The sequence below is a fragment of the Ctenopharyngodon idella genome, chromosome 10, assembly GCF_019924925.1.
Source record: "Ctenopharyngodon idella isolate HZGC_01 chromosome 10, HZGC01, whole genome shotgun sequence".
Classification (NCBI taxonomy): domain Eukaryota; kingdom Metazoa; phylum Chordata; class Actinopteri; order Cypriniformes; family Xenocyprididae; genus Ctenopharyngodon; species Ctenopharyngodon idella.
In genome coordinates, this window is record NC_067229.1 from 10,318,293 (window position 1) to 10,342,936 (window position 24,644).

The following is a 24,644-nucleotide window of genomic DNA, read 5'->3' on the forward strand; positions in this document are numbered from 1 at the left end:
TAAAAAAAACCCTCAAATAAAGTGTTACCATTATTTTATAACAGTGTCATCTTTTTTAAGAAATTTGAAATTGTCCCTTATCTGACCTTCTGTTGGAGGAAACTTTATAAAAAAAAAAAAAAATAATAAAAAAAAAACATGAAATGAAAAATATTCATGACGCTGTTATAAAATTATTTGACAGAGTATTAACACTTAATGACATTTTAATGACAAGTTCAATTTGTACCACTGAAAAAAAGTGGTCAGAAAAATATTCATGACACTATTGTAATGGCCTCATGACAGCCAATGTCAAAACCAACCACATGACAGTTTAATGTAATGTTAACCCACAAAGCTAAATAATGTCAAGTTGTCATGACAAAGACACTGACAGGTTATGATGTATTGGTTCATGTCAAGTTGTCATAACAAAGACATCTCAAACAATGTCATCTTTGCATTAAAAATGACATAATTGAGCGAATGACATTTAATGACAGTTGTCATAAACATGCATAAAACCTCCTTCATATTCATGACATGTGTCACGTCAGTCTTATGCACACCCCTTCAAGTAAAGTGTTACCGAAGTATCTTATGCTCACCTTAAGCATAATTCACAATGTTGTTGTTTTTATTATTTTTTTAAACAAATAAATGCAGCCTCGGTGAGCTTAAGAGACTTCTTTCAAAAATAAAACCTTAATGATTCCAAACTTTTGACCGGTAGTGTATATATAATTCATTTTATAATACACAAAGCAAAATTCCCATGGACTTTCATTGTATAGAAAGGAGCAGACTTGACATCTTGCATTATGAGAAATTAAAAACTACCCAACCCCACATAAAATAATACCTATCACAAAAACAAATCATTTTGAATTCAATACACGTATTTAAAAAAAAAAAAAAAAAAAAAAAAAAAAAAGGTGATAGGTTTGTGGCACTCAAATATTTTACCTACAATAATAAATGTAAGTTAATTATCAATGGTTAAATATTTCTTGGAAGCATTGAAAATTCATTTGAATCTGAGGGACATGCATCTTTCAGCAGTCTACAAATAGTCTTTGTTTTTCTCACCACAAATAGAGTACCTCAGGGATGACATGTTTTTGTAGGCAAAACCCGGAAGTGAGTTAGCATTTTAGAACTTCCGGTTCCATTGCCCTAAAGTCTATGGGTTTTTTGAATGGGTTTTTGCTAAATCGCCTGAAATAAGGTCTGTGGTTAACAAAACCTCTAAATATTTTCACGTTTTGATCTATGACATAAAACAGACCAGTTATAACCCGCTTGTGATTTTTTAAACCTTTATTGTGTCTTAAAAACGGCGGTGGCTAACAAGTTGCTAAAAGGGACTGCTTCCTTTGGCGGGGACTTTAGACGTCATCATGACAAACAGGACATTTGGACAGCATTTCTCATGAAAAAGTTGATAAGTATTCACACACAACACAGATCATAATCAGCGAGCATGTTTTTAAATTAAGTTGTTTTCTAAATAAAGTTTGAGGAAGCTTGGTGGTGGTGACGCCGATCCGCGACCATGGTGTGCTGTAGTCCGTTTATAGCCTACTGTTAGCTTTTTATATCTGACATTATTTAGGCTTCAAAATGTATAAATATTGTGTTAACTTGTAAAGATTATCTTGATAGACAAAACGTGTAAGTGTCATAACCCTTTGTTAAACACAGAGCTTATTTTTTGCGATTTTCCAAAAGTCTATGGGAAAAATGCATAGGCTTTCGATCGAGGGAACCCGTGCACCGCTAACTTCCGGGTTGGCCTACAAAAACATGTCATCCCTGAGGTACTCTATTAATCCCGATTTTAAAATGTAGAGAAAAAAGCAGTTTAACTACAGGCCAAAATAGACCTGTGGGAGGTACAACAAATGGCAAAAGTATTCTTAGAGAGCAACATCTAGACTGTAAATGCCCCAAATGCCAATTGATAAGAAACAAATGGAAAAGCCAAGATAAGATACTCGTATCAGCAGATATCTGTCTGAGAGGGCTGTGATTGGTATACAAACGGGACTTTTAGAAGACGTTGTAAGGATCATGAGAACGTGGATGTGAGAACAGGCCCTTATGTTCTGATGTGGCGTGGATATGCCACTAATGGAAAAGGAAGCTTTTATTGATGGGAACTAGTAAAATGTGGTAAGTTACTGTATAAGCAAAAGCCAGATGTTTGGTGTCTGAGTGCAAGGGGAGGGAGGCGTATGGGTATGGGCTCGGGGCAGTTAGGATGGAGGCATGGGCCGGGGCAGAAAGGTGAAGGCCCGAGAGATTTTCCATTTTCCTACACTCATAAACACATACCCCTTGAGTTCCCACTGAACTTTACATTCCAAACCAGCCAACTCACCATTAAGTTCAGTGTCAGGAAGCCTTGACTCACAGCAGTACCCAAGCATACCAAACACCAGCAAAATAAATCTAGCACGTTGCTATTAAAAACATACCTCGAAAATGACTGGCTGATTGCTTGGAAAAGAAATCGCAAGGGGCTTTGCGTCTACGGCATCTCCTTTCCCCAAAGTCCAAGGTAAACAAAATGTGGAAGTAGGACACAACGACCATAACAAAGTCTTCTGGGTGTTTTTGATAGAATTAATGGCATCTACACTTATAGGCTATGTCCACATTAATCTGGATAAGTTGAAAATGCATCATTTTTCTCTTTGTTTTGGTCTTCCGTCCACTCTTAGATGGGATTTTTGTCCAATGAAAGCAGCTTTTTGAAGATGCGCTGAGTTTGTTTTTGGGACTGAATGCGCTGAATACTGTTTTTGGGACTGTGAATATGGAGGTATTCAAAACCTATTACACTTTTAGTCATGTGACACATATTATACTCATAGATATCTATGGTGGTACTGGCATTGTTGTGCTTGCTATTCATATTTAGTCTAGTTAGATAAATGTTACTTTGTATAATCTACTTCTCACCAGTGTTGGGGGTAATGTATTACAAGTAACGCATGTTACGTAATCAGATTACTTTTTTCAAGTAAATGCTAAGTAATGCATTACTTTGAAATTTACAACAAAATATCTGAGTTACTTTTCCAAATAAGTAATGCAAGTTACTTTGTTCTCCCATTTATTGCTGGATGCACCATTAAGTGGTGGGATATTTTGCTAAGAAAACAATTGTGCCAGAAGAATGATGTGAAAACGTTATTATACATGGTTTCTCTGAATCATCTCAGTTTTACGCTGGTGCAGTAAGATTGAAGTGTTTTCAGACATTTCAGTGTGGACGAGCTTTTGGAAAACACTTAAAACGCTAGTGTGGATGGAGAGTGTTTCGAAACTGACATTTTCAAATATTTTCGGATTAATGTGGATGCAGCCTTAAAAATAAAGGTTCTTTATTGGCATCTACGGTTCCATGAAGAACCTTTAACATCTATGGAACCTTTCCAATACACAAAAGGTTCTTTATAGCTAAAAAGGTTCTTTCGATTTTTAAAACGTTGCTTTAAATATTAAGAAAAAATGGTTATTTTAAGAACAGTTCACTGAAAGATTCTTTGGGGAACCAAAAAAAGGTTCTTCTATGGCAATACATTTTTGAAACCTTTATTTTTAAGAGTGTAACTTCATATATCCACCACATTTCCTTCACTAAACTTGAGATCTTCCATGTGATTGGACTGAGTAAAGCGGGGGAGATCAGAACGACGAGAACGTGATAGTGGTCCATGCAGCACCCCCCTCCCCAAACATTCCTTTGCCCATGCACCATCCCCAAGCTGAAGCACTAGATTGGACACTGTCCTCTGGGAATACTATGAGAATGTGAAGTCTGGTTTGTGCAGAGCAAGGGAAAAACACTTAAGTTCTAGAAGAAGCTTTTGATGATTTTATATTTATTAATCATTGTGGAGAATGTATGGCTATTTAGAGCCAAGGTCTAATTTTAGGCCAACTGTATCACATATGAAACCAGACAGAACTTTTTTTCTTTCTTTCTTGTTTTGTATGTGTGTCTTGAGTGGATCGAGGCTCTGGGAGAGTGATGACCTGTCACCCCAAAGGGGAGGGAAAAAAAATTCTTTTCCCATTTTACCATGAAAAACAATGTTTGATCAAAGAATGGATATGAGATGTTTTAAGTGGAAATGTTGTGGGCTTTGGCTTGTCATTAGGGGAAATATCAAATGAGGCGGGTCAGATGAGTGTTCAGCATAGAGAAAAAACTCAAGTACTTTAGCTTATTTTGGATGCTCTATTAAAGGAATAGTTCACAGAGAAATGTCATCATTTATTCACCTTTGTGATGACTTTCTGAACTTGGCATTTTTCTTCTGGGTGTGGAACACAAAAAGTGTACACACATACAATTAAAATTAATGTGCACTAAAGTTGGTTTCAAGCTTCAAAAAGGACACAAAATCATCATAAAGTATCATAAAAGTACTGATCATTGAATAGTGAGAATGAATCATTTGGACCGGTTATGTGAACTGGATCAAACGATTCTTTGAAAAGGTCTGACTCCAAAGAATGATTCGTTCACAAATCGGGCAGTGTTGCTAAGAATGACTTGAGAAGACTTGGAATGTAGATCACAGACTCGAATGGAGTCTACTTTTATGATACTCGAGTCCCCATTATTTGATATTACATAAAAAATGTCCAGCAAAATTCAGAAAGAAAATCATATCATGATGTGAAGTAAATGACTACTAAATTAAATGTTATAGTCATATTTTTTTTCTTTCTTTTTTTATAGGCCTACATTTAACAAAGGTTTTGTCCTTAACTTATTTCAACTTCATTTCATTGACTAAATCATAAAATAATCTACTGCGTGTACATTTCAATGAGTAACCAAACCTGGTAATTGAACTTGCGTGTAAAACACTCTTGTACGCTTAAGTCAGGTGCCAGAGGTCATCATTATGATGACTTGTGCGGGGTTAGGTCATTCTGCGTGACTTAACCCAGTAATTTCCCTCAGTGTAATGACAGACGTGGAAATAAAAACACAAACATAAGAGGATGCTCGCACACGTGCACGTTTCATCATCAGTGTCTGATATTAGCGCGCGCCCTTTCCAAACAAACTCAAATCCAGAACTAAACACACAGGACGGAGCTGCCTGGAAAAAAACTAAGTGTTGTTGAGTTCCCGCCCAGAATGAGAGGGAATGTTGAGGAAAGGCGCGTTTAGAGTTTAGGATCAGAACTTGCAGGTGAATCCTTTTCCGTTAATAATCTGTCAGCACTTCTATTTGGGTCCAAAAACCTGGATATAGTTAAAATACAGATGTAAAGCGTTACGAATTGGGTAAAGCGGATAAATTGCTTCAAGGATAAATAATTCCACACGTCTGATCGTTGAGCCTACATGTTGTAAGTCTTTCATCTCCATAAGATTGTATTATTTATTAACCATACGCAAGATGTGGCGCATCTCTCAGATAAATAACCGGTAAGTCTGTTTCATCACTTCAAAAAGTTATAGGCTAGTCTTATAAAGAAAAGCTGTCTTATTTGGCATAATTTTAATGTACACATTTACACAGAACGTTATTGATTTCTTATTTCTTTTATCAAATCACTGTAAACTCATAATAAATTCGAATAACAAGCTTTTTGTTTACTTTTTTTTTTATGAAGACATTGACTAATACCCAATCACCGAAAGATTATAAACTAACTATGCCATCTTGAAAAGTATTGCTAACATGTAGCCTATATTTTCGTACAATAGCGTGCTTTAATTCAGGCTAAGTGTTGCAGTCCTTTAAAGAATAGCTGTATGATGACAAAATATAAACAACAAACGACCACACCAATGTTATACAAATATAGCCGACTGTTATCATTACACTTTAAGTGGAAGTCATAACACTTCATGGTGATATGTCGGATAAAATAAACTTTTTTATGTGTCTACATGCCTGATGTTAACTTAAAATTAATTCTGTGGCGACAAAGTTTAAATCAAAGTTCAAGTAAACAAGTACACATATAATAGTCACTGATAATATAATACAGCCTAATATAATATAAATAGATAGATAATGTATTATTAATTTAAAAATGACCTCATGCATTAGCATGAAAAGCTCTTTAAACCACATAACATGTATCCTTCATATTCATACGTAACTCTTTGTGTGATAAACATAGGCAAACCACCATATCTTTCTTTAAAAAAAAAAAAAAAAAAAAAAAAAAAAATCTTAAATTATCCTAAGCTGGTTTGTTGGTTTCCTAAACTGGTCTGACGAATTGTTTAAGAAGAATTTGGTCATGCTTAAACAACCTAAAACTAACTAACTAGCTAGCTAGCTAAAACTAGCAAACCATCTTAGGCTTGTTTAAATAGTTTTCTACAGGCATATTAAACCACATTTCCAGTTTCCACATCTTACTGTTGTCAAGTCAGATAACGTTTGCTTTGCCCTGTTTTTGTAATTAGGTCCTACAAGAATCATGTGTGAAGTGGTGGATCCCTTTAACAACTTTCTCACTGGAAGCTGCTCATAAACGCCATCTGCTGTTCAAAAGAGTGGAGAGTGTGTGGAAAATGGATGGCGAGTTTGTACCTGGAATGAATGAAATTATAGTTAGATACTACAACCACTCGGGCAAGTGGGGAAGACCAAAAAGCACTGGTACATGCAAGACAGTCTTCCTGATTTGCATCTGTACTCTGATTGTGTTGGAGAACATCACTGTACTACTGGCACTATGGCGCAACAAGCGATTCCACAGCCGCATGTACTTTCTTATCGGCAATCTGGCACTTTCGGACTTATTAGCTGGAGTGGCGTACGTGGTCAATATCTTCACCTCTGGCCGCAATACTTATTTCCTCAGTCCTGGCCAGTGGCTGCTGCGAGAGGGGAGCATGTTTGTGGCACTTAGCGCTTCGACCTTCAGCTTGCTCGCTATTGGGATCGAGCGCCACATGACGATGGTTCGCCTGCGGCCATGTGAGACTGCAGGAAGGGGGAGGTTAATAGCTCTCCTGGGAGCCTGCTGGGCTGTTTCGGTCCTGCTGAGCGCTTTGCCCAGCTTTGGGTGGAACTGTTTGGACCGAGTCCACACCTGCTCCACTGTCCTACCACTGTACGACAAAAGCTACATAGCCTTCTGCATCAGCGTCTTCACGGCCCTGCTAGCGGCAATCGTGGTGCTGTACGTGCGCATCTACCAGCTTGTGACGTCCAGCGGGCGTAGAGTGAGTTCCCGGCCATCGGATCGCTCACTCGCACTTTTACGCACAGTAGTGATAGTACTAGGGGTTTTTGTGGCCTGTTGGGCTCCTCTTTTTCTACTACTGCTGCTGGATGTGGGATGCAGTCCAGAGCGGTGCCCGGTTCTGTATCAGGTGGACTGGTTCATCGCTCTGGCAGTGCTCAACTCAGCCCTCAACCCTCTCATCTACACGTTTTCAAGCCGTGAGATGCGGGCCGCTTTCTTTCGTGTGCTGTGCTGCTGCTGTTGTGAAACGCCACTGGACTCCATGCCTACGGTGGCAGGGGGGGCGCTCCCAGGAATAGTTATTCCAACTGCGGAGAACAGTAAATCAAGCATGGCCAGGGCAGGTAGCGTTGCAGCCAAGTCCTCCCTGATGCAAAGTAAAGTTCCTACCCCGTCAAACTCCCACCATCAGCATGGGGACACGTCGCCACCAGCTGTCACGCACCCCTCTGGGCCAGGTGACTTACTGTCTGCGGTGCTGGTTAAAGCTGGGGCGCTTCCCTCTTTGGGAAAGTTTTGAAAAAGATACTACGGGAGTCAGCACAAAAGAGCGGGAATTTGTTATTTCCCAAGATGTTTGGCTACTGTTCCTGTGTAATTATGTAGCGTTCTTCAGCTCTCTGAGGATTACAAAACCTGGATTTGCTTTCATACAAAAGACAATGAAATTTAAAAAAGGTACAACGGACTCAATCACAGCACGATTGAACAAATGCTGACCAAAGGATACACTAACTGAATTTACTTCTACATGTATTAATATTTATGAAACTGAGCATGTGCTATGAGCACATAACATAGAGCCACTACAGAATGTAATCACTCGAAAAGCTTAGGTGTGCAATCTTTTCTATCAAAATAACCCAATTTGTAAAATGGTATATTAGCTTTTCATGAAGGAAAATGCCTTAACAGTATTATACTTATTATTATAGTACTCCGTATATAAGACTGACCTTTAACATATTCTCACAGTTCATTACTAGACAAAAACATTTTGAATAGTTTGCTATTCTTATTTATTACACAAGCTATCTGTAATACTCATTACACATAAATTGAGTGTTTAAAAGAAGTAAAGATGTTTACGGTTAATATTCTGTGGATCGGTTTAGATGGCAGGATGTAAGATGAGGTGGTTTCGTTGTGAATGTCTTGAAATTGTTTATATTTTTTTGCTCAATAGTACTTGTTAACTTACATAAAACTATCAAAAAAAAAAAAAAAAAATGCAAGTGTTATTATGTGTTATTAGTGTGAAACAACTCAATCTAATGTTGAGATTGCCTTGTAAACATTATCTATAACCACTAGAGGGAGCTGTAGCATCACGTTGAAATATACTGCGCCACAGAGCAAATGAGAAGGCAACAGACACACATTTTGTCTATGAATACAGTCAAGCACTATAATTTACAGTCGCTTGGTAGATGCATCATGGTAGGCTCTTTATAAATGGCTCTGCCTGTAAAAATCATGATCAATGGCACCAATCTTTGAGCCATACAGCAGTAAATTCTAACTATAGCAGTGATAATCTTAGAGCATTATAGACAACTTGCTTTAAGGTATATTGCTGCTTCATGCCATTTAGTCGACAGCACTTGTGGCATATGTTGAATAGCAAAAAAAGAAGGAATTTCGACTTAATTTTGAGCCAAAACCTGGGTTACAATGAGACACTCACAATGGAAGTGAAGAGGGCCAATCTGTAAACATTCAATAATACTGCCACAAGACAAACAATATGCATGTTAAGATTTTAGTGTGAAATAATCGCTTACTTATTCAGTGTGGTTATCAATTTTGACAACTTTGTTGCCATGACAGTAAAATAAACATATGACAAACTTTGCAGCTCTAAAAATAAATATTTAACATAAGAATTAATGTAAGTGCTTTTATAAAATTATAAGCTTTACATTTCTGCATTAAATCCCTCCAAAGATTGGTCCCATTCACTTATTTGTAATTGCTTCCCTGTAGATTTTTGCTGTTTTAACAAAACCCAAGTGATTCATTGAAAATACTTGTTTTCTGGTAATCAAAATGATGCCACAAATGCTGTTGATTGAGCTCAATTTGTATTGAACCAGGAATATTCCTTTAATTCTACCAGTTACTACCAAAAAGAGGTTCAATATGACTTGTTCATACTGAGAACATTGCGAGAACAAATGACATTTTGTTGAAGAATGTTTTTTATAGCATTTGACAAGTGTGACATTTCAAGTAATTTACCACCCTAAGCGGTAGACATTCTCTCTCTCCATCACCATGATCTTTGCAGTCAGGTTGAGGGGGAAAAAATAGAATGTTAAACAAATCGAACTCATTTACAAGAGCCAAAGCATTTTCCTAGGTAAAATCATGTCTGTTGGCATCCCATAGCTGAAAACTACTGTACAAGACATTCAGTATCACAGAATCCTTTCGTCAAGAGATTTCACACCAAACGATTGAAGTGCCATGAAGAATCAACACCAACAAACAGTGATGGCTGAGTGTGATTCTATAATGTGTAACCTTGAGCAAAAACAAACATCATCCCACATCACACAACAATAAGCCTTGTACAAAGTCCTTGAAATAAACATGCCACACATAGAGGACATTAATCCTTTAAAGTGAGGCATTACACACTTGCCACACACAATGTGCCTCTGTACCTCATGTAATGAATGGCTCTTTGCCACAATGGATCAAAGCGCAGACCACTGAGCTATTGTGGATGGCCACTATTGAGAATATTCATTTGTCTGTGTGCTTGTCAGAGCTGAGGGTAGTATCTGTGGCTGAATACATCAGACTGGCACATTGCTTGGCCCAGCACTCAATGTGAACAATGCCTCCATCTGGACTGGCGACTCAGGATGTGCCTATGCGAGAGCACTCAATTGATTTTCTCCCATTCGGGGACCAGGGTTCACATTTAACAAGCTTTCAAGGGTTGACTGAGGTAGAAGGTGTTTGTGCGTACGTGTGTTGCTTAGGAAATGTGTCAGGATGAAGACCTAGAAGCCATAATAATCTCTTTGGTTCACTTCTGGTTAAGATTTGGAGTTGGACCTCCTCATTAGCCCGAGACCAGGCTTGCTAGACCAAGACCTGAGATTGGAATTGGTGAAGAACTGTCATCATTAGCTAGAGCCCTAGTCTTAAAGGGAAAGTTCACCCAAAAATGAGAAAACACAATTTACTTACCCTCATGTCGTTCCAAAGCTGTATGACTGATAGCACAAAAGATGATATTTTGAAGAACAGTTTGGTTCCATACAATGAAAGTCAGTGGGGTCCAAAACAAGTGCACCACTTATTTTCAAAAAAATATTTTTTTGTCCTACACACAAGAAAGTCATACAGTTTTGGAATGACATTAGAGTTAGTAAATTGTCATTGATCATGCCAAAACTGTTGGTACTTATTAGTGCAAGGCAGGATCCAGCACCCTTGCCTCAAGACCAAATACCGATCCAAATTGGATATAAAAGCGGAGAGAAGATGCTTCAACTAAGATGCCAGACTTTGACAAGCTGTAGCGTGACAAGCCCAGTCGTCTTATTCGACAGGGCGAGTGCCAATGAAGGGGTGCCCAAATTATGTTAGTTCTATTTACAAAATGAATAATAAAATCAACGAAATGGTGGAATACTAAAATGCATGATTGTTCTTCACTAGCAGAAATAACGCAAAAATGTACTTTTAGCTTTCCTTTGGGCCAGTACCCCCAAAGGTACACAATTGCAGCTTATCTACTCCTAAAGACCACATATTAGTTCTTTATGAGGTAGGTAAGGGACAAAAATGTACATTCGAGGGCACTGCCCTTGTGACAAGCTAAAACAGGGATGTACAATCCCTGTTCATCAGCTCATTAGAGACTGCAAGACCTGAAGTAGGTGCGTCAGATAAGGGCGACATACAAAATGTGCAGTGCTGGGGGTCCTTCAGCACAGGTTTGGGAACCACTGGTCTAGGCAGGTGTTTTGGAGCTAAACTCTGCAGAATTGTGGCCCTCTAGGACAGGGGTGGGGAACGTTGATCCTGGAGGGCCACTGTCCTGCAGAGTTTAGCTCCAGCCCTAATCAAACACACCTGCACAAGCTAATCAAGGTCTTCAGGATTACTAAAATTACAGGCAGGTGAATGTTTTTTTCAGGGTTGGAACGAAACTCTGCAGGGCAGTGGCCCTCCAGGATCAATGTTCCCCACCCCTGCTCTAGGAGCAGGACTGGACACCTCTGAGCGAGAGGCACAATTATTTGCAAATTTGTCAACAGTGATAAATATATGTATTCTTCCACCAATGAGATCCTAAGGTGTATTGCTTACTTGTATGGCTTGGTTGAAAGTCTAGGGTTCACAAGAACCATTGCTCCTTTCCTTTTAGGGGTAAGTTTGGGTTAGGCATAGGGTTTGGCCTATGATTGTTTGATATGAATCTTGGCTCAGGACCAAGGATATTGAACCAGGAGCATTCCTACTTGGCCTAATCACATCACACGAACACCTGAATTATGATTCTGAGACCTGGAAATCTGAGGATCATCTATGCTTATCCTCTGAAGTACAGCCGAGGATACGTTCAGTCCTCCCCAGATCCCGGTCTTTTTCAATCCATTACAATAGCCTTCAGCTGCATCCGTATGCGAGCTGCATCTGACGGGGCTTTAGGAGATAAGCTCTCCAAGATGAGGACTTTATCTGGGCCAGCTGCCTACAAGGACGGGAGGAGGGTTCAAAGGTCAGATGTCAGTAAATTAACAGATGGTATAAGTTGCCAGTCCTCACCATAATGAAATCCAGATGACACCTTGCTTGAGCGCTGGTAACACGATAATGACGGCAGCCCTTGTGAATGATGTTGATTTTTTTCCACCCTTCGGTGCACATCTGGGCCCCCTTTTCACTGCTCGGCTTTTGTCTAAGCTTGCGGCTGAGAAATGCCTTTCTTTGTAAGACCTAATTATTCCATGACTAGTAAGAGCCTAATTACCAGAGGAATTAGCGCAGTGTTCATTGTGAGGAAGACGTCGTAGGGCTTTTGAGGTATTGACACAGTAGATGAGCCCCCAGTTTCAGCTGTTAAAATTTTGACCGATCTCTGGTTACAGTCTAGCCGACACACCTGTCGAAACGGCTTTCCCTCCAAAGAGTGAGTGCGTGCCTGTTTGTGGAATGTCTGAGCGAGATTAATGTGTCTGTCTCGGACAATGTGATACGAGGCGCTCGAGACGCACATGTGGACATGCCTGGATATGTGTCAGAGCAGCTGGGAACAATCGTTACCAGTAGCCAACGCAGAAGCCACTAGCATTAGATGCCATCCGCTGTAGGATTGCGAGTTTTAGGGCTTGGTCGAGATTGGTGTGGTTTGAGTGTGAAATTATTCCTGGCTCTGTTGTGATCGCAGGTGTCTTTCTCAGTGAGCGCATCTGATAGATCATCATCTGCTGCCAAATATGCACAAGGGCGAGGCATATCCTAAATTGTAATAGACATCTCGAAGCACATCAAAATGTTATTGCATTAAAAAAGCGGCAAAATGTGCTTGCAAACAACCCTTAATTTTCCCCTCGTTTTATCTCACCGTCTTCCTTACTGAAGTTGGAGGGACGAGGACTGATCCGAACCACCTTCTCCGCCAGTCACACCAGTAATCATTCTCCGCTGTTTCATTTGGCAGTGTAATGAAAGCAATCCCAGAACGCTTCGCTTCGGCAGAACAGAGATAATGAGGAAGCACACACATGAACACACAAACACCGCCTGATTTAGGAAGACGGCCTTCTGTGGGCTGCAATGGGAAAAGCAAAATGTTCACACTCGTGCTTAACGTTCAATCTTTGCAATCTTTTCGTGCGTGGCATGTAGTCCCAGGATAAAACACACGTATAGTAACCATTAACACATCTTTCTGTCAATCTCAACACCATTTTCTCTGTCTCTTGATAATAAGCAATGTGAAGCTATTAAAGTAATATGCATGGCAAGCTACAGCAATTAAATTGACTACTGGTGCTTGCTACGATATCAATATGACTATTCAAATTCCAATTTATTTAAAAGTACATTAAAACAACAATGCTGACCAAATGACTATAGCTCATACTTGGGGTTTAAGGATTTGCACAACTGCTTATCTGTGGTTACTACATGCTGATTACTTTTTTAAGCAATCAGACTTGATTGTCTGTCAGATAATAAAACAGACAAAAAAATATATTAAGACGAAAATTGAATGATTTTCGAGCCATATTTAGAGACCAGAATATAATGGAGACTTAGGGGTGGAGACTTTTGGCTTATGCAACAACCTAGCAACCATCTAGAACACCCTTGCAAAATCCCACAACCCCCCTACCAATGACATAAAACACCCTAATGGCTGCCCAGAAAATTCTTGCAACCACCCAGAACACCCTAGCAACCACCTGGAACTCCCTAAAAATCACCCAGAACACCCTAGTAAATCACCCAAAACACCCTACCAACTACCAAGAACTCACTATCAACTACCCAGAACTGCCTAGAACATCCTATATACCGTATTGTTCCAAATATAAGACGACCACCCCCCACCCTTTTTCAAGATGTACCTTTTGGAAAAAGGCTTTTTGAATATCAAACCTTGTATTTTATAAACAATTTTTATAAAGAAAATGCTTTCATTTGAAAATATTTTCCATATCGCATATTTTTCATATTTTTGTATTTAAAGTATGGTAAAGACTGGTAAAATGTACCAACAATCATATTTAAAAATAAACACTTTTTGGCATACCATAAAAATAACCTGCAGCCTATCTGAATTATGTAACAATTAGGTTATCCATCTAATTTTTTGAAAACCATTTAGCCTACCAAAATTTAATTAACAGTAGAAGTGATATTTATTGTAATTTTGAAATGTACCTTACGTTTTAAAATCACGTACGGGAGAAGTTTGGTCCAGTCAGCGAGGAATGTAAACATGACAGTCACGTGGCTCTTAGACGGTGACCTTCAGCGTTTTTAGGATCTCCTAACATTACACTCTGACATACCGTATTTCTTGGCACACTCATTTTGCTAGTAATTGGCGCCACCTATTGTTGCGGGTGTATTATTGACATGTAAAAGTCTAGATCCTGAATATAAGATGAACCCGTTTAAGATGTATTTCTAAGAAAGAAACATCGTCTTATATTCGGAACAATACGGTACTACCCAGAACTCCATTGCAGCCACCTAGAACAACCTAGTAAACAAGGTGGTGGGTTTTGCATATGTAAAATACAAATGTAAAAACATACAAAAATCTTGTCTATATCTCAAACTGTCAGCAACTGACATGAAATACAGTCAAAGACCATAGAATAACACAAGAAGCATAACTCTTTATTGTTTTGAATGGGAGATTGTGCAACGCGCAATATGGCGGAATAAGTCCCGCCTTTTAAAGTCACTGCAGCGGCTGTTAGAAGCTCCGGTTCCTATAGAAACAGTCAGACTAGCGCCTCCGAAATGAAACACAAGAGACGCTCACTTTAGGACTGCGCATGCGCATTAGCTTGATCCAGCTTGAAAAATACCACTTTTTTGTCATGATTTGAGCGTTTAGAAACAAAATTTATGAGACTGTTATTGTCAGATTTTATTGGCGATTTCAAATATGAAATTTAATCGAAAGCTTGGCAAACAGCTTTGGCGAATTTGATGTTTCATCATTCAAAGAGACAGGAGCTGCTTGCGTGCCCAAGAGGTGTTTCAAAGACGGCCGCTGAGTGAAATGACTTGTCTTAAAGGGACTTTGATATAGTTTGAAGCATCAGTTGTTATTAACTACTAGCATTCTCTTTAGAAAGTTTATTATATAACATGTAAATCAGTTTACAAACAGGAGTTAAAGAAACACGTTCAGCATTTTACTGTATCTGTGACCTAATATACCAATTACAGGAACATCTCTGTGAGTGATCATGATTCAAACATCACATCAATCATTTGATCAGTTGGTTTCAGCTACTGTCCCCAACATGAAAATTTGCCAACAGGCACTGATCTACGACCAGCCACACCAACAAAGTTGAGGTCTAACAAAGACAATGTAAGAATTAAACTGGTTTTCGAAGGATTACAGTCTTGAGTGAACCATTTGTGTGTGGTCTCAATGGTCTTACTAGAACCAAAAAGCTTTACAAATTTTAAAGAGAGGATAGTCATAAACGGCCGTGTGGAAATGTGTTTTATAGCAGCTATAAAAGAGTGGAGACTCGTCTGTTCATCCTAAGAGGCTGCTAATCGATCAATAAACATCAGCAGTGGCTAATCCACCATCCCAGTGGAGAATTACAAGGCAGACGACTGAAGACAAGCAACAGGTCTCGCTGCCACCAGTCTGGTACGGTTCACAGAAGGTTAATTTGGTGAATTATTAACAAGTATGTGAACTGGCATGTGAAAAGATCTAACTGTAAATGGATCTGAAGTATCTATTGTAAAGGTTTGTGTCCTCAACCAGATGCTTCTGTACAATTAAAGACATGAGGGACCCAAAAGTTGGTGTACATCGTTGTTGAATTTGTTGAATGTTAATCCAAGAACTCTTCATTCCCAATGGCATATACCTCTGCCGTCTGTTTCGCCCATAGCACTGCAGTGCTCTGAAAAATTTAGAGAGTCTGAACCAGCACAGGGAAGAGCAGGGACAAATGTTCAGCTCCTTTGATGGGGAGTTTATGTGTGGTGTAATAGTGGATCACTTCAGGGATGGTGTCAAACGGAGGGCTGTTCTGGCCCAGGATATAGCGGCCATCTTTGGACTGGCTAAACTTCATATGCATGAAACCCTGGCAGCTCCTGAAAAAGAACATGTAAAACCACTATTAATCTTCAGGCATGTTAAGCAACAAAAATAAGCCTGAAAATGCTTTCAACAAAACAAAAACATTACTTTGCTGTTCTAAAAGAAAGCCTGAAGAAAAAAAAAAAAAAAAAACAAGGCATTACCATAAAAATAAATCATGGTAATACTAATACAACATTTTTTTATACTACTATGATGCCATGCCAGTATTGTGGTATTTTTTTTTTTTAAGTTCTTTACAGTACCATGGTATATAAATATGGTAATCAAAAAGTACCAATGCCTTATAGTATCGTTAAGTCATAGTGCCATGCTGCTCTGTTTTTTTTTTTTTTTTTTTTTTTTTTTTTTTTTTTTTTTTTAGGAAATAAAGATCTGTAATAGAGACGACAACAAACTAAACATTAGAAATATTCCATTTTATCGTGACTTGACAGCTTTAATATAACATGATCCCTAGGGTGGGACTGTGAATCTCGTATTTGGGTCACCGGTGAACAAAAGACTACCTACAATAAATAGGACAATCTGAGTGATGTGTAAGAATATAATAACTTCAGCACGGCCCAGTGTTAACATTATTCTAGACCTCCCCTTTAAGACGGCTCAGTACAAACTGCTGGATTTCTATGTATAGAAACAGGAAGTAATTGGTTAGTTTGAGGCTGTCATTATACTGTACTGTACAATTCACCTTAATAAGTGTGAATAAAAACACAAGAAGGCTGAGAACATCTTTCTCACCCTATTAAAATTCAAGCTAACGCTGAAGCGGCACATTGAAATTCAAGACTTAACGTGTTCAAGGAGCTTGTCGTCTCCAAAAAGGTATTATCTACCTGGTACGTGACGAACAGAGTCACTTATAAGCTCAATTTAAAGCCTGTGAATCTCAAAGGCGGCTCATTCAAAGCTTTCTATGCTGAGTCGCTGTCACTTTGATTTGGCTCAGTCCTCTAAGGCTGTTGGCGTACAGCATTATGACATCAGACAGCACCTTTCATTCATTCCCACAGTTGTCAGATGCTGTTGTACGAATGTGGTTTGGATCGGGCTTGTAAAAATCTGATTTCGTGTGAACAAAGTCCCAGCATGTTGTTGAATGTGTTCTGTAGTGTTTTTGCCCATGACTTATGAAGTGTGCACTTGCATTACAAGGCGTGTGTGATTACTGAGTGTGTTCAGGTGTGTGAAGGGCCTCCCGCTTGTGTCTGCGGCTTTCTGCGGGTCATTCATATTCATTAACGCCGGCAGGAGCAGCTTTGTAAACTGAAGAGCTGTTCACCTGCCTGATTACAGCTCGGGGAGAATAAAAGAAAAAGAAGAAAGAGGAGGGGGACCAGGGGTTCTGGATCAAGACGGTAATTAGAGCTGCGAGATTTGACCAGATAAGCACTATCGCTCTAGCTAATAGCCTATCGAAAAGCACATCAGTGTGCAAATGATGAGAAAAATAATCAGTGTGATAAAACAGTAAAACAATAGAAAAACATTTTAAAATGTGAGATTAATGTGAGATAGACTAATTTAAGTAATACTGCCCAACACTGATGGCAAAAAGTCACATGACAGCAGGCAAAGTCTTTACAAAAAAGTGATTATTAATAATTGTAACCAAACAACAGTTAATAGTAATATTACATACATAGATCACATAAATTATACTGTATTACTACAGCTATTGTTTAAAGCAATTTTTTTTAAAAATGCTTAAAAACACAAACTTGAGTCTACGATGTGACTTTCAATAAATATTGTGTTTTTAAATTATATTATACATATTATAAAAATGCAGGAAATAAATGTAAGTTATGCATATATAAAAAAAAAATTAAATCACAAAATTATATATAATTATTTTGTAATTTAAAATAATGGAAATTATTGTAAGGTATACATATATAAAATTCACAAAATGATATTAAATATTAAGCAATTTCTTTGAAAAGATGAACTTCTGATGGGTGAAAAAATAATTGTAGGTGAGAATGAAGAACAAAAACAACTAAGATTCGGACAACTAGACACAAATGAAGCAAAACACATGGCAATTAGCTGGAATGGGGTAATGGGGATGAGATTTGCTTGTTTCATTTAACGGTAATGGAGGGAAAGGAGAAATAAAATGTGGCTGTGTTGGAGGGATAAAGAGGTGCAGTGCTGTACCTCAGAGAGAGGGAGTAGTCCAAGCGACTAGTCTCGCTGTTTCGCACCAAATAACTGCACTCCTTACAGAGGGTCAGTAGAGACTCAGCCTCCGAGCGTGACAGAGCGCCATGATACCATCTGAAAGACAACAGGATGTGATGTCAAAACCATGATGTTTACAAATCAAAGCCATTTCACAGGCAAAGAGGTCAGCAAATCAAAGTCTTAAAGTGCCCCTATTATGCTATATTAAAGGTTCCTAATTTTGTTAAAGAACAGGTTTACAACATTTTAATTTTCTCATAAACATACACTGCAGCAACACCTGTTTTCTCACAAATTCATAGCATTTGGAAAAACAGTAGGCGAGAAGAACACGGATGACCTACTACTCCCACCAAGATTGATTCGATGCACACTTTACTATCTCATGACGCCACTGGAGGGGATTTATAAATGGCAGTGAAGCGACAACTGACGCTGGTAGGTCACATGACAGTAACAACATGGCGGATGTAGTACCTCAGAATTTCATTCATACTATATAGAACATACTTTTTTTAACGGTCATGAAAGTAAATTCAAATTCAAATGTAGTACCTACTCAGACACTGCTATTTCAGATGCAGTGTCAGCCTGTTGTGATTGGTGTACTCTGCTCTGACTGGTCAGACGGCTCAGTGTGTTGTGATTGGTCTACCGCTTACAGCGTGTCGGAAACGTAACGAGCCCGGGTTCTCATCCTTTGGAAGTGCATGCAAGGATTTGCATTGGCAGCACTGAAAACAGCGTCTTCTCAACATATCAACAACACAAACCTTTTCCAGGCCTCGGCTACAACTACAGTGTTTGAGGGCGGGTCGAAGTAGATGTTATTCATGGGCAGCCAATGAAGACCATAGGCTGGCATTAAGCAAATTTGTTATAAATTTGCCTAGGTCGAGCACGAGGTATGACTGGAATTACTGAAGACTCGTTTCAGGCAGTTCAGAATCGATTATCTTTTGGGAGACATTGGGTCTTATTCAGTAATAATTGCGTACACTATTCATATTTATACACACATTTGAACTTCTCACAAAAACTTTCCGCCTAATTCACAACACGTGCATACGCACATGAATTTATTCTTAACCTCTTCTAATGTTGACGAATTCTGAGTATTCTAAATAAGCGACCGCTTGCCCATAAAACACACCCAAACCATGTCCACATAAGGGCTTTCTTTCGTCACTTTCGGCAAACATGACACTCTCTAAAGACGCATTCTTGCCTGAGAGCACGTGCATCAAGATTTGAACAAGTTCAAACGCAACAAACACCTTTTATATACACATTACAGACCTCTGATTAGCCAGCTGTACACATGTACACACACCTTGCAGCTTGAGCTATAATGCAATAATGCACCTTTTCTTATTCTTTTACACACACACACACACACACACACATTTAATTTCTATGATCTTGTTTAAAATTTCATCTTAACGTTTAAGGCCACCAAGAGTCTGTAATTTTTGCGTAAAAGTGGTTTCAGTTGTTCCTACATTTTTCATGAATTTAGAATGCATTTTAGAACGAAAGTTATTGATGAATCCTGATTTGTTCTTGAAAACATTTGTATGTAGATTTCACGCAGTGAAATGAGACGCAATAACTCCATTAATTGCGCACTTTATCGTGATCTTTAAAATTTTGCAGATCTCTAACATTCACAAACAGGTTGTTTAATTCTAAGGGTCCAGGTGGAAAATGTTCCTAAAAAAAAAAAAAAAAAAAAACCTAAATTACCACGGCTTTTGGTGCAAGAAACCTTAACTAACTTCATAATACTACAAATGTGTGGAATATGACACCAATAAATATTTTGAGAGTTAGTATGTTTGTGACTATTGTGGCATGTCCCCCGTGAGACCCCAGCTGCTGTCTAACTGAGGGTGATGTGTCTGGGGAATTTTGTATCCTGAACAGCTGACTAATTTGTAGCAATATTTTGGACGCACTTGACTGCAATTTCTAATGGAGTAACCATGCACACCGCCATCATAAATCATTCTCAAAGTCATAAAATAATAACACACACTGTTGACGTTCCCAAAGGCCCGAGACATTACACTGTGAGACCATCCAGTTAGTATCTTGAAAATGTCAAAACTGTATATTCTGTCACCATATCTTCTTTCATGTTCCACAGAAGCAAGCAAGCACATACAAGTTTGGAATGACACGAGGATCAGCAAATCACAAGATGCATTATAGGATAGCATTCTAACTGTGGCATTTTTTTTTTAGCTTAGCTGTCTCGTCCTCTCAATTTTTTTCTTCAAACCTCTAATGGTTTGTGGCGACATGTTGGACGTACACTTGTTTCTCCAGGGGAAGGGTGGGATCCACTCTCTCCCCGATCATGGAATGAGGATCGCTGGGCTTGCGTAGCTTCATGCTGCCTGTGGTCTGCAGAGGCCTGGAACACCTCAGGCGTTCTGTGGGAGAACAGGAACGGTCCCACTCCGCACCCTCAAACTGCACTGTATGAAGGACACAGTGATAGAGACAAAAAAGACTTAATTCAACATCAAACAGCAGTGCAAAAGTGATTAAAGATAGTTGTTTGAAAAACAAAAACACAGTAGCTTTTCCATCACTGGGTCCCAACCAGGAATGACGCAACAAACCGACAATTGATAAAACTCTTTCATGTTAGTCTCAGTTATATGGTTCAAATGATGTATGTGGTTTGTGGCATAGTGCGAATGCAACAGGATGAGCAACAAGAATTTTTAATCAGACAACTGTCATGTTGCTGAGTTGTGCCAACTATTGTGAAATGTCATTGGTCAGAAATTCCATTCCATATATCTGATATTAAACAAATAAGTTTGTTGCATTATGCCTGATTAAGACAGTCCAAAAAAAAAAAAAAAAAAGAAAAGTGGATATGCAAAGCAGGAGGAGTCTAAACCAGGGCAACGAAGAGTAATAAAACAGGAAGGTTGCAGGAAATTAAGGTGTCACACTTATAACACAAATGTACCAGGGTTCAGAGCAAAACAATATAATGTGAAAAGAGTCCTGCTAATCCATAGAAGAGGTTAATCGAACTGAAGTTCGGATCAAACCAAGTGTGAAAACTAGGGATGCACGATTTATCAGTACCTCATTGGTTTTCATTAGGTAGGCATTTGATTCTAAATGCTCAATTTTTACATTTAGATTATCTTTGCCGTCATCTAGGGCTCACTTAAAGTTAAAGGGGTACTTCACTGCTGGCAAAATGGGCTTTTAATAAAACTTTGCTGCAGTGGAAAGGCGAAAAAATGTGAAATCGGTGCTACCTGACTAGAGAAAGACTGTTGTCTTCTCTTTTGCCAAACAGGAAAACTTCAACACCCATAATGCACTGTTGGATGGCATCCAAGGCCACTCCCACCAGTCGGCTCTGAATACGCTTGACCACAGTCAAATACCACCTTGATTTAGTAGGAAATACTTCTTTGCAAACTTTTAGCCATAATGGTGTTCACTTGGGTGCAAAAATTTAAAGAGTGAACGTTTAGTTTTGAGTTACTTTCAGTCTCCAGTGAAGGATCTAATGGGTTGTAAGAAGTGGCTAAAGGCTGCAAAGAATTGTAAATACAGAGAGAATGCAGCGATGAAAAACGTTTGTGTTAGTTGTCAACTATTCCAATTGGCTGACAATGAACGGAGGGGAAAAAACTAAAAGAAATTGTTAGAAGTACAAGCGGTTTTCACAAAAGCCCTGGAGCTGTCAAAAGTCCAGAACGTGTCATTCGGTGGACTTTTGTTGACAAAAAAACGTGAATTTCTCTGTCCAGGTAACATGGAGAATGAGTGAACATTGTTCATTTACATATACTACCGACATTGTAACAATACAAATAGGGTTGAAAAAAATTGGCAAAGTTACACTTTAATCTTTAAAAACACTATTAAATGTAATCTTTCGCAAATCTTAAAATGAATATCCATTTTTCAAGCAATATGTTATAAAGTTGTAACATCTAAATTCACTTGTCGCATTTAAAAAACAACTGATTTTAGTTTGTCTTTTAATTTTTTTAGACAACAGTTTACAATTACAATATCGGCCATTTATTGGCTAAACAATAAGCTTATCTGTATCGGCCAGTACAGATAAGTTTATAGTATTTTTTAATGTTTACAGTAACTTTATTTTTATTTCAGTTTTTAGTACGTTTTTAGTACGTCTATTTGCACTTATTTCAGTTAGTTACATAGGCAACATTCTAAATTTCAAGTTTAAATTTATTTTCTAAGATTTATATTTTAGTTTATTTCAGCTTCATTTCAATTAACGAAAACAATTTTTAATAGTTTTAGTTAACAATTACAAGTCTTGTATCAGTAGAATTATAGTATCGGTGCATCCCCAGTGAAAACATGACCGGACGACAGAACTGACCTCATGCACTCATCACATGCTACCGTGATGAGAGCAGCACTGAACGGGAGTGACTTAAATCAAATGGGAAGCAAACGGGAGTTTCCTAGAAATACAGTGACTCAGCGAGCTCGACAGATGCAGGACACTGGAGGGGCAGCAGTGGGGAGGAGGGGTCAAAGTTCACCTTGCTCGCCACAGTTGGGCTCCTCCTCCAGCTGTCCAACTGGAGGAGGCCATGGCAGCTCGGTCAGATCTTTCATATCTATTTCTCCACAGAATGAGTAATGCAGACAGTAAAAGACAGAGAGAGAATGGTGAGAAACAGATAACAGAGAAAAGAGACAATCCACCGATGTCAGTGTTGCTTATCAGGCAGGAAATGCAATATGAGAGCTGACTCAACATCTAATTACCATCTCAATCCCATAAATCTCATTAACACCACATATATACACACACTCAAACAGGGGCCATTGTGACATTTAAGCTAGAAATATGCATTTCAGTCACATTTGCTGCTTGCAAATTCCCATACTTTCACAAAATGTACTGAATTACAACAAGAACTTTGACTTGATGAGGTACGTTCCATTGAGACATTTGACTAAACAAGGTCTGGTCCATATTCATCTTATTCTCAGATTATTTTTTAAGTCTTTTTTAAATTAATTAGCTATTTAGCATAGGTTAAAACTCAAAAAGTAAAAGTATCAGCCCAAAAATTCCATATTTAAGCACCCCAATCATATCAATCCCAACTCACATACTTACATGGGGCGCCTTGTAACGCATACAAGCACATCACACTCTCAAACAGGATTACAAGATGAAGAATAGGCCAAAGGGGAGGTGTGTGACATCTTTATAAACAGACCACCATCCGACACTTCCACCCCCTTCATCGCACCCTCTCGAAAAGAACACGACTGGGTGATGTTTGGAAAAAGAAACAGGCGGACCCATTCCTCCCCCCGCTGACTGGTGAATTATTGAAGACAGAATGTCACAGACTCTTTCGCCCCGCTCCCTGTGCATTATTGATGCTTGGCGCGGTACAATGGTCCCATCTGGAGAACCAGAATCAGAGCGTGGACCCGCTAATCCTCCTTCAAACCCGCCTAACCCTGTGAATAATCCACCTAATTCCACCAATAATTTGGATGATTTCACAAATAATCCAGTGTAATTCTTAATGAACCAACTAAAGACAAAATGGAATACACACCTCAAGACTGTGGCATCTAAGTGGGAAGAAAAAAATAAAAAATAAAAAAAAATAAAACATTAAAACATTATTATACACAAACAAAAACACGCACGTTTTTTCAGTTTAACATGTTAATATTTAACGCAATTAACGCAGCATATGTTTTATTCCGTCATCCTTTAGCTAGCATTATATGATCACGCTCTAATTCATGCAAATGCTTTTAAACCATTCAAGAGCGACAAGACACAAAAGAGAACACAGTGCTGTACTGGCACGAATCTTCTGTGAATCTTCTGTCTGTGACACGCACGACTCATGCGCACAGAAAGCCGCTTCACACGAGTTCTGTGTTTTGACGAATAATGCTACCTTATTAGATTGTGCTATCAACACTATATTTGCATCGTTTAAAGGGTAGAGGCAGGTAAGGACGTTAATAAAGCTTCAAACCACATGAATATGATGCTGGTAGCATTTACCACTGTCGAACTGTGCTACCCACCTACACCAGTCGTATTGAGTTCTCTTTTGCGCTTGAACGGACAAACACACAAAATTACGGCAAAAGGCCCATTTTTGTCAAGTATCCTTGTAAGCACAGTCTTAAGTAAAAGTCTTAAATGAACACAAAGGGTCGTAAGAAAAAAAAATAGGATGCAGATTTGCATCATGTGCGGCAGGTCTTAAAGTGACAGCAGCCTAATAAACCTGCTGCAGTCTGCCATTAAAGGGATAGCTGAATGCACCAGATGCACTCATTGACGGATACGTGCGAGAGATCACTT

The 24,644-nt window shown here is 38.7% G+C and overlaps 2 protein-coding genes across 5 annotated transcripts in view; one reads left to right on the forward strand and one right to left on the reverse strand.

Annotated features, from left to right (window-relative positions):
• Positions 1 to 4,985: 4,985 nt before the first annotated feature.
• On the forward strand, positions 4,986 to 9,872 carry s1pr3a (sphingosine-1-phosphate receptor 3a). Of its 3 annotated transcripts, none has more exons than XM_051909860.1 (2): positions 4,986 to 5,364; positions 6,440 to 9,872. In XM_051909860.1, exon 2 carries the CDS (start codon positions 6,548 to 6,550, stop codon positions 7,745 to 7,747), a length of 1,200 nt encoding a protein of 399 aa, XP_051765820.1. In that variant the 5' UTR covers positions 4,986 to 5,364; positions 6,440 to 6,547; the 3' UTR covers positions 7,748 to 9,872. The 3 variants fall into 3 exon arrangements, with proteins under 3 accessions (XP_051765820.1, XP_051765821.1, XP_051765819.1); XM_051909861.1 differs by having other exon boundaries at positions 4,986 to 5,204; XM_051909859.1 differs by having other exon boundaries at positions 4,988 to 5,443.
• Positions 9,873 to 15,060: 5,188 nt separating this feature from the next.
• The window catches only part of shdb (Src homology 2 domain containing transforming protein D, b), a 28,617-nt gene continuing 19,033 nt past the window's right edge, over positions 15,061 to 24,644 (reverse strand). The window contains exons 5-8 of one of the 2 annotated variants that reach the window (XM_051909856.1): positions 22,834 to 22,911; positions 20,586 to 20,751; positions 18,242 to 18,361; positions 15,061 to 16,068 (exon numbers count right to left, since the gene is read on the reverse strand). In XM_051909856.1, the coding sequence (XP_051765816.1) occupies positions 15,882 to 16,068; positions 18,242 to 18,361; positions 20,586 to 20,751; positions 22,834 to 22,911 (551 nt within the window). In that variant the 3' untranslated portion in view covers positions 15,061 to 15,881. The remainder of the gene's footprint in view (positions 16,069 to 18,241; positions 18,362 to 20,585; positions 20,752 to 22,833; positions 22,912 to 24,644) is intronic. The other variant, XM_051909858.1, reaches the window with a different exon arrangement.

Coding starts and splice junctions, on each gene's coding strand:
- s1pr3a (XM_051909860.1), top strand. CDS start 6,548: ATGGATGGCGAGTTTGTACCTGGAATGAATGAAATTATAGTTAGATAC.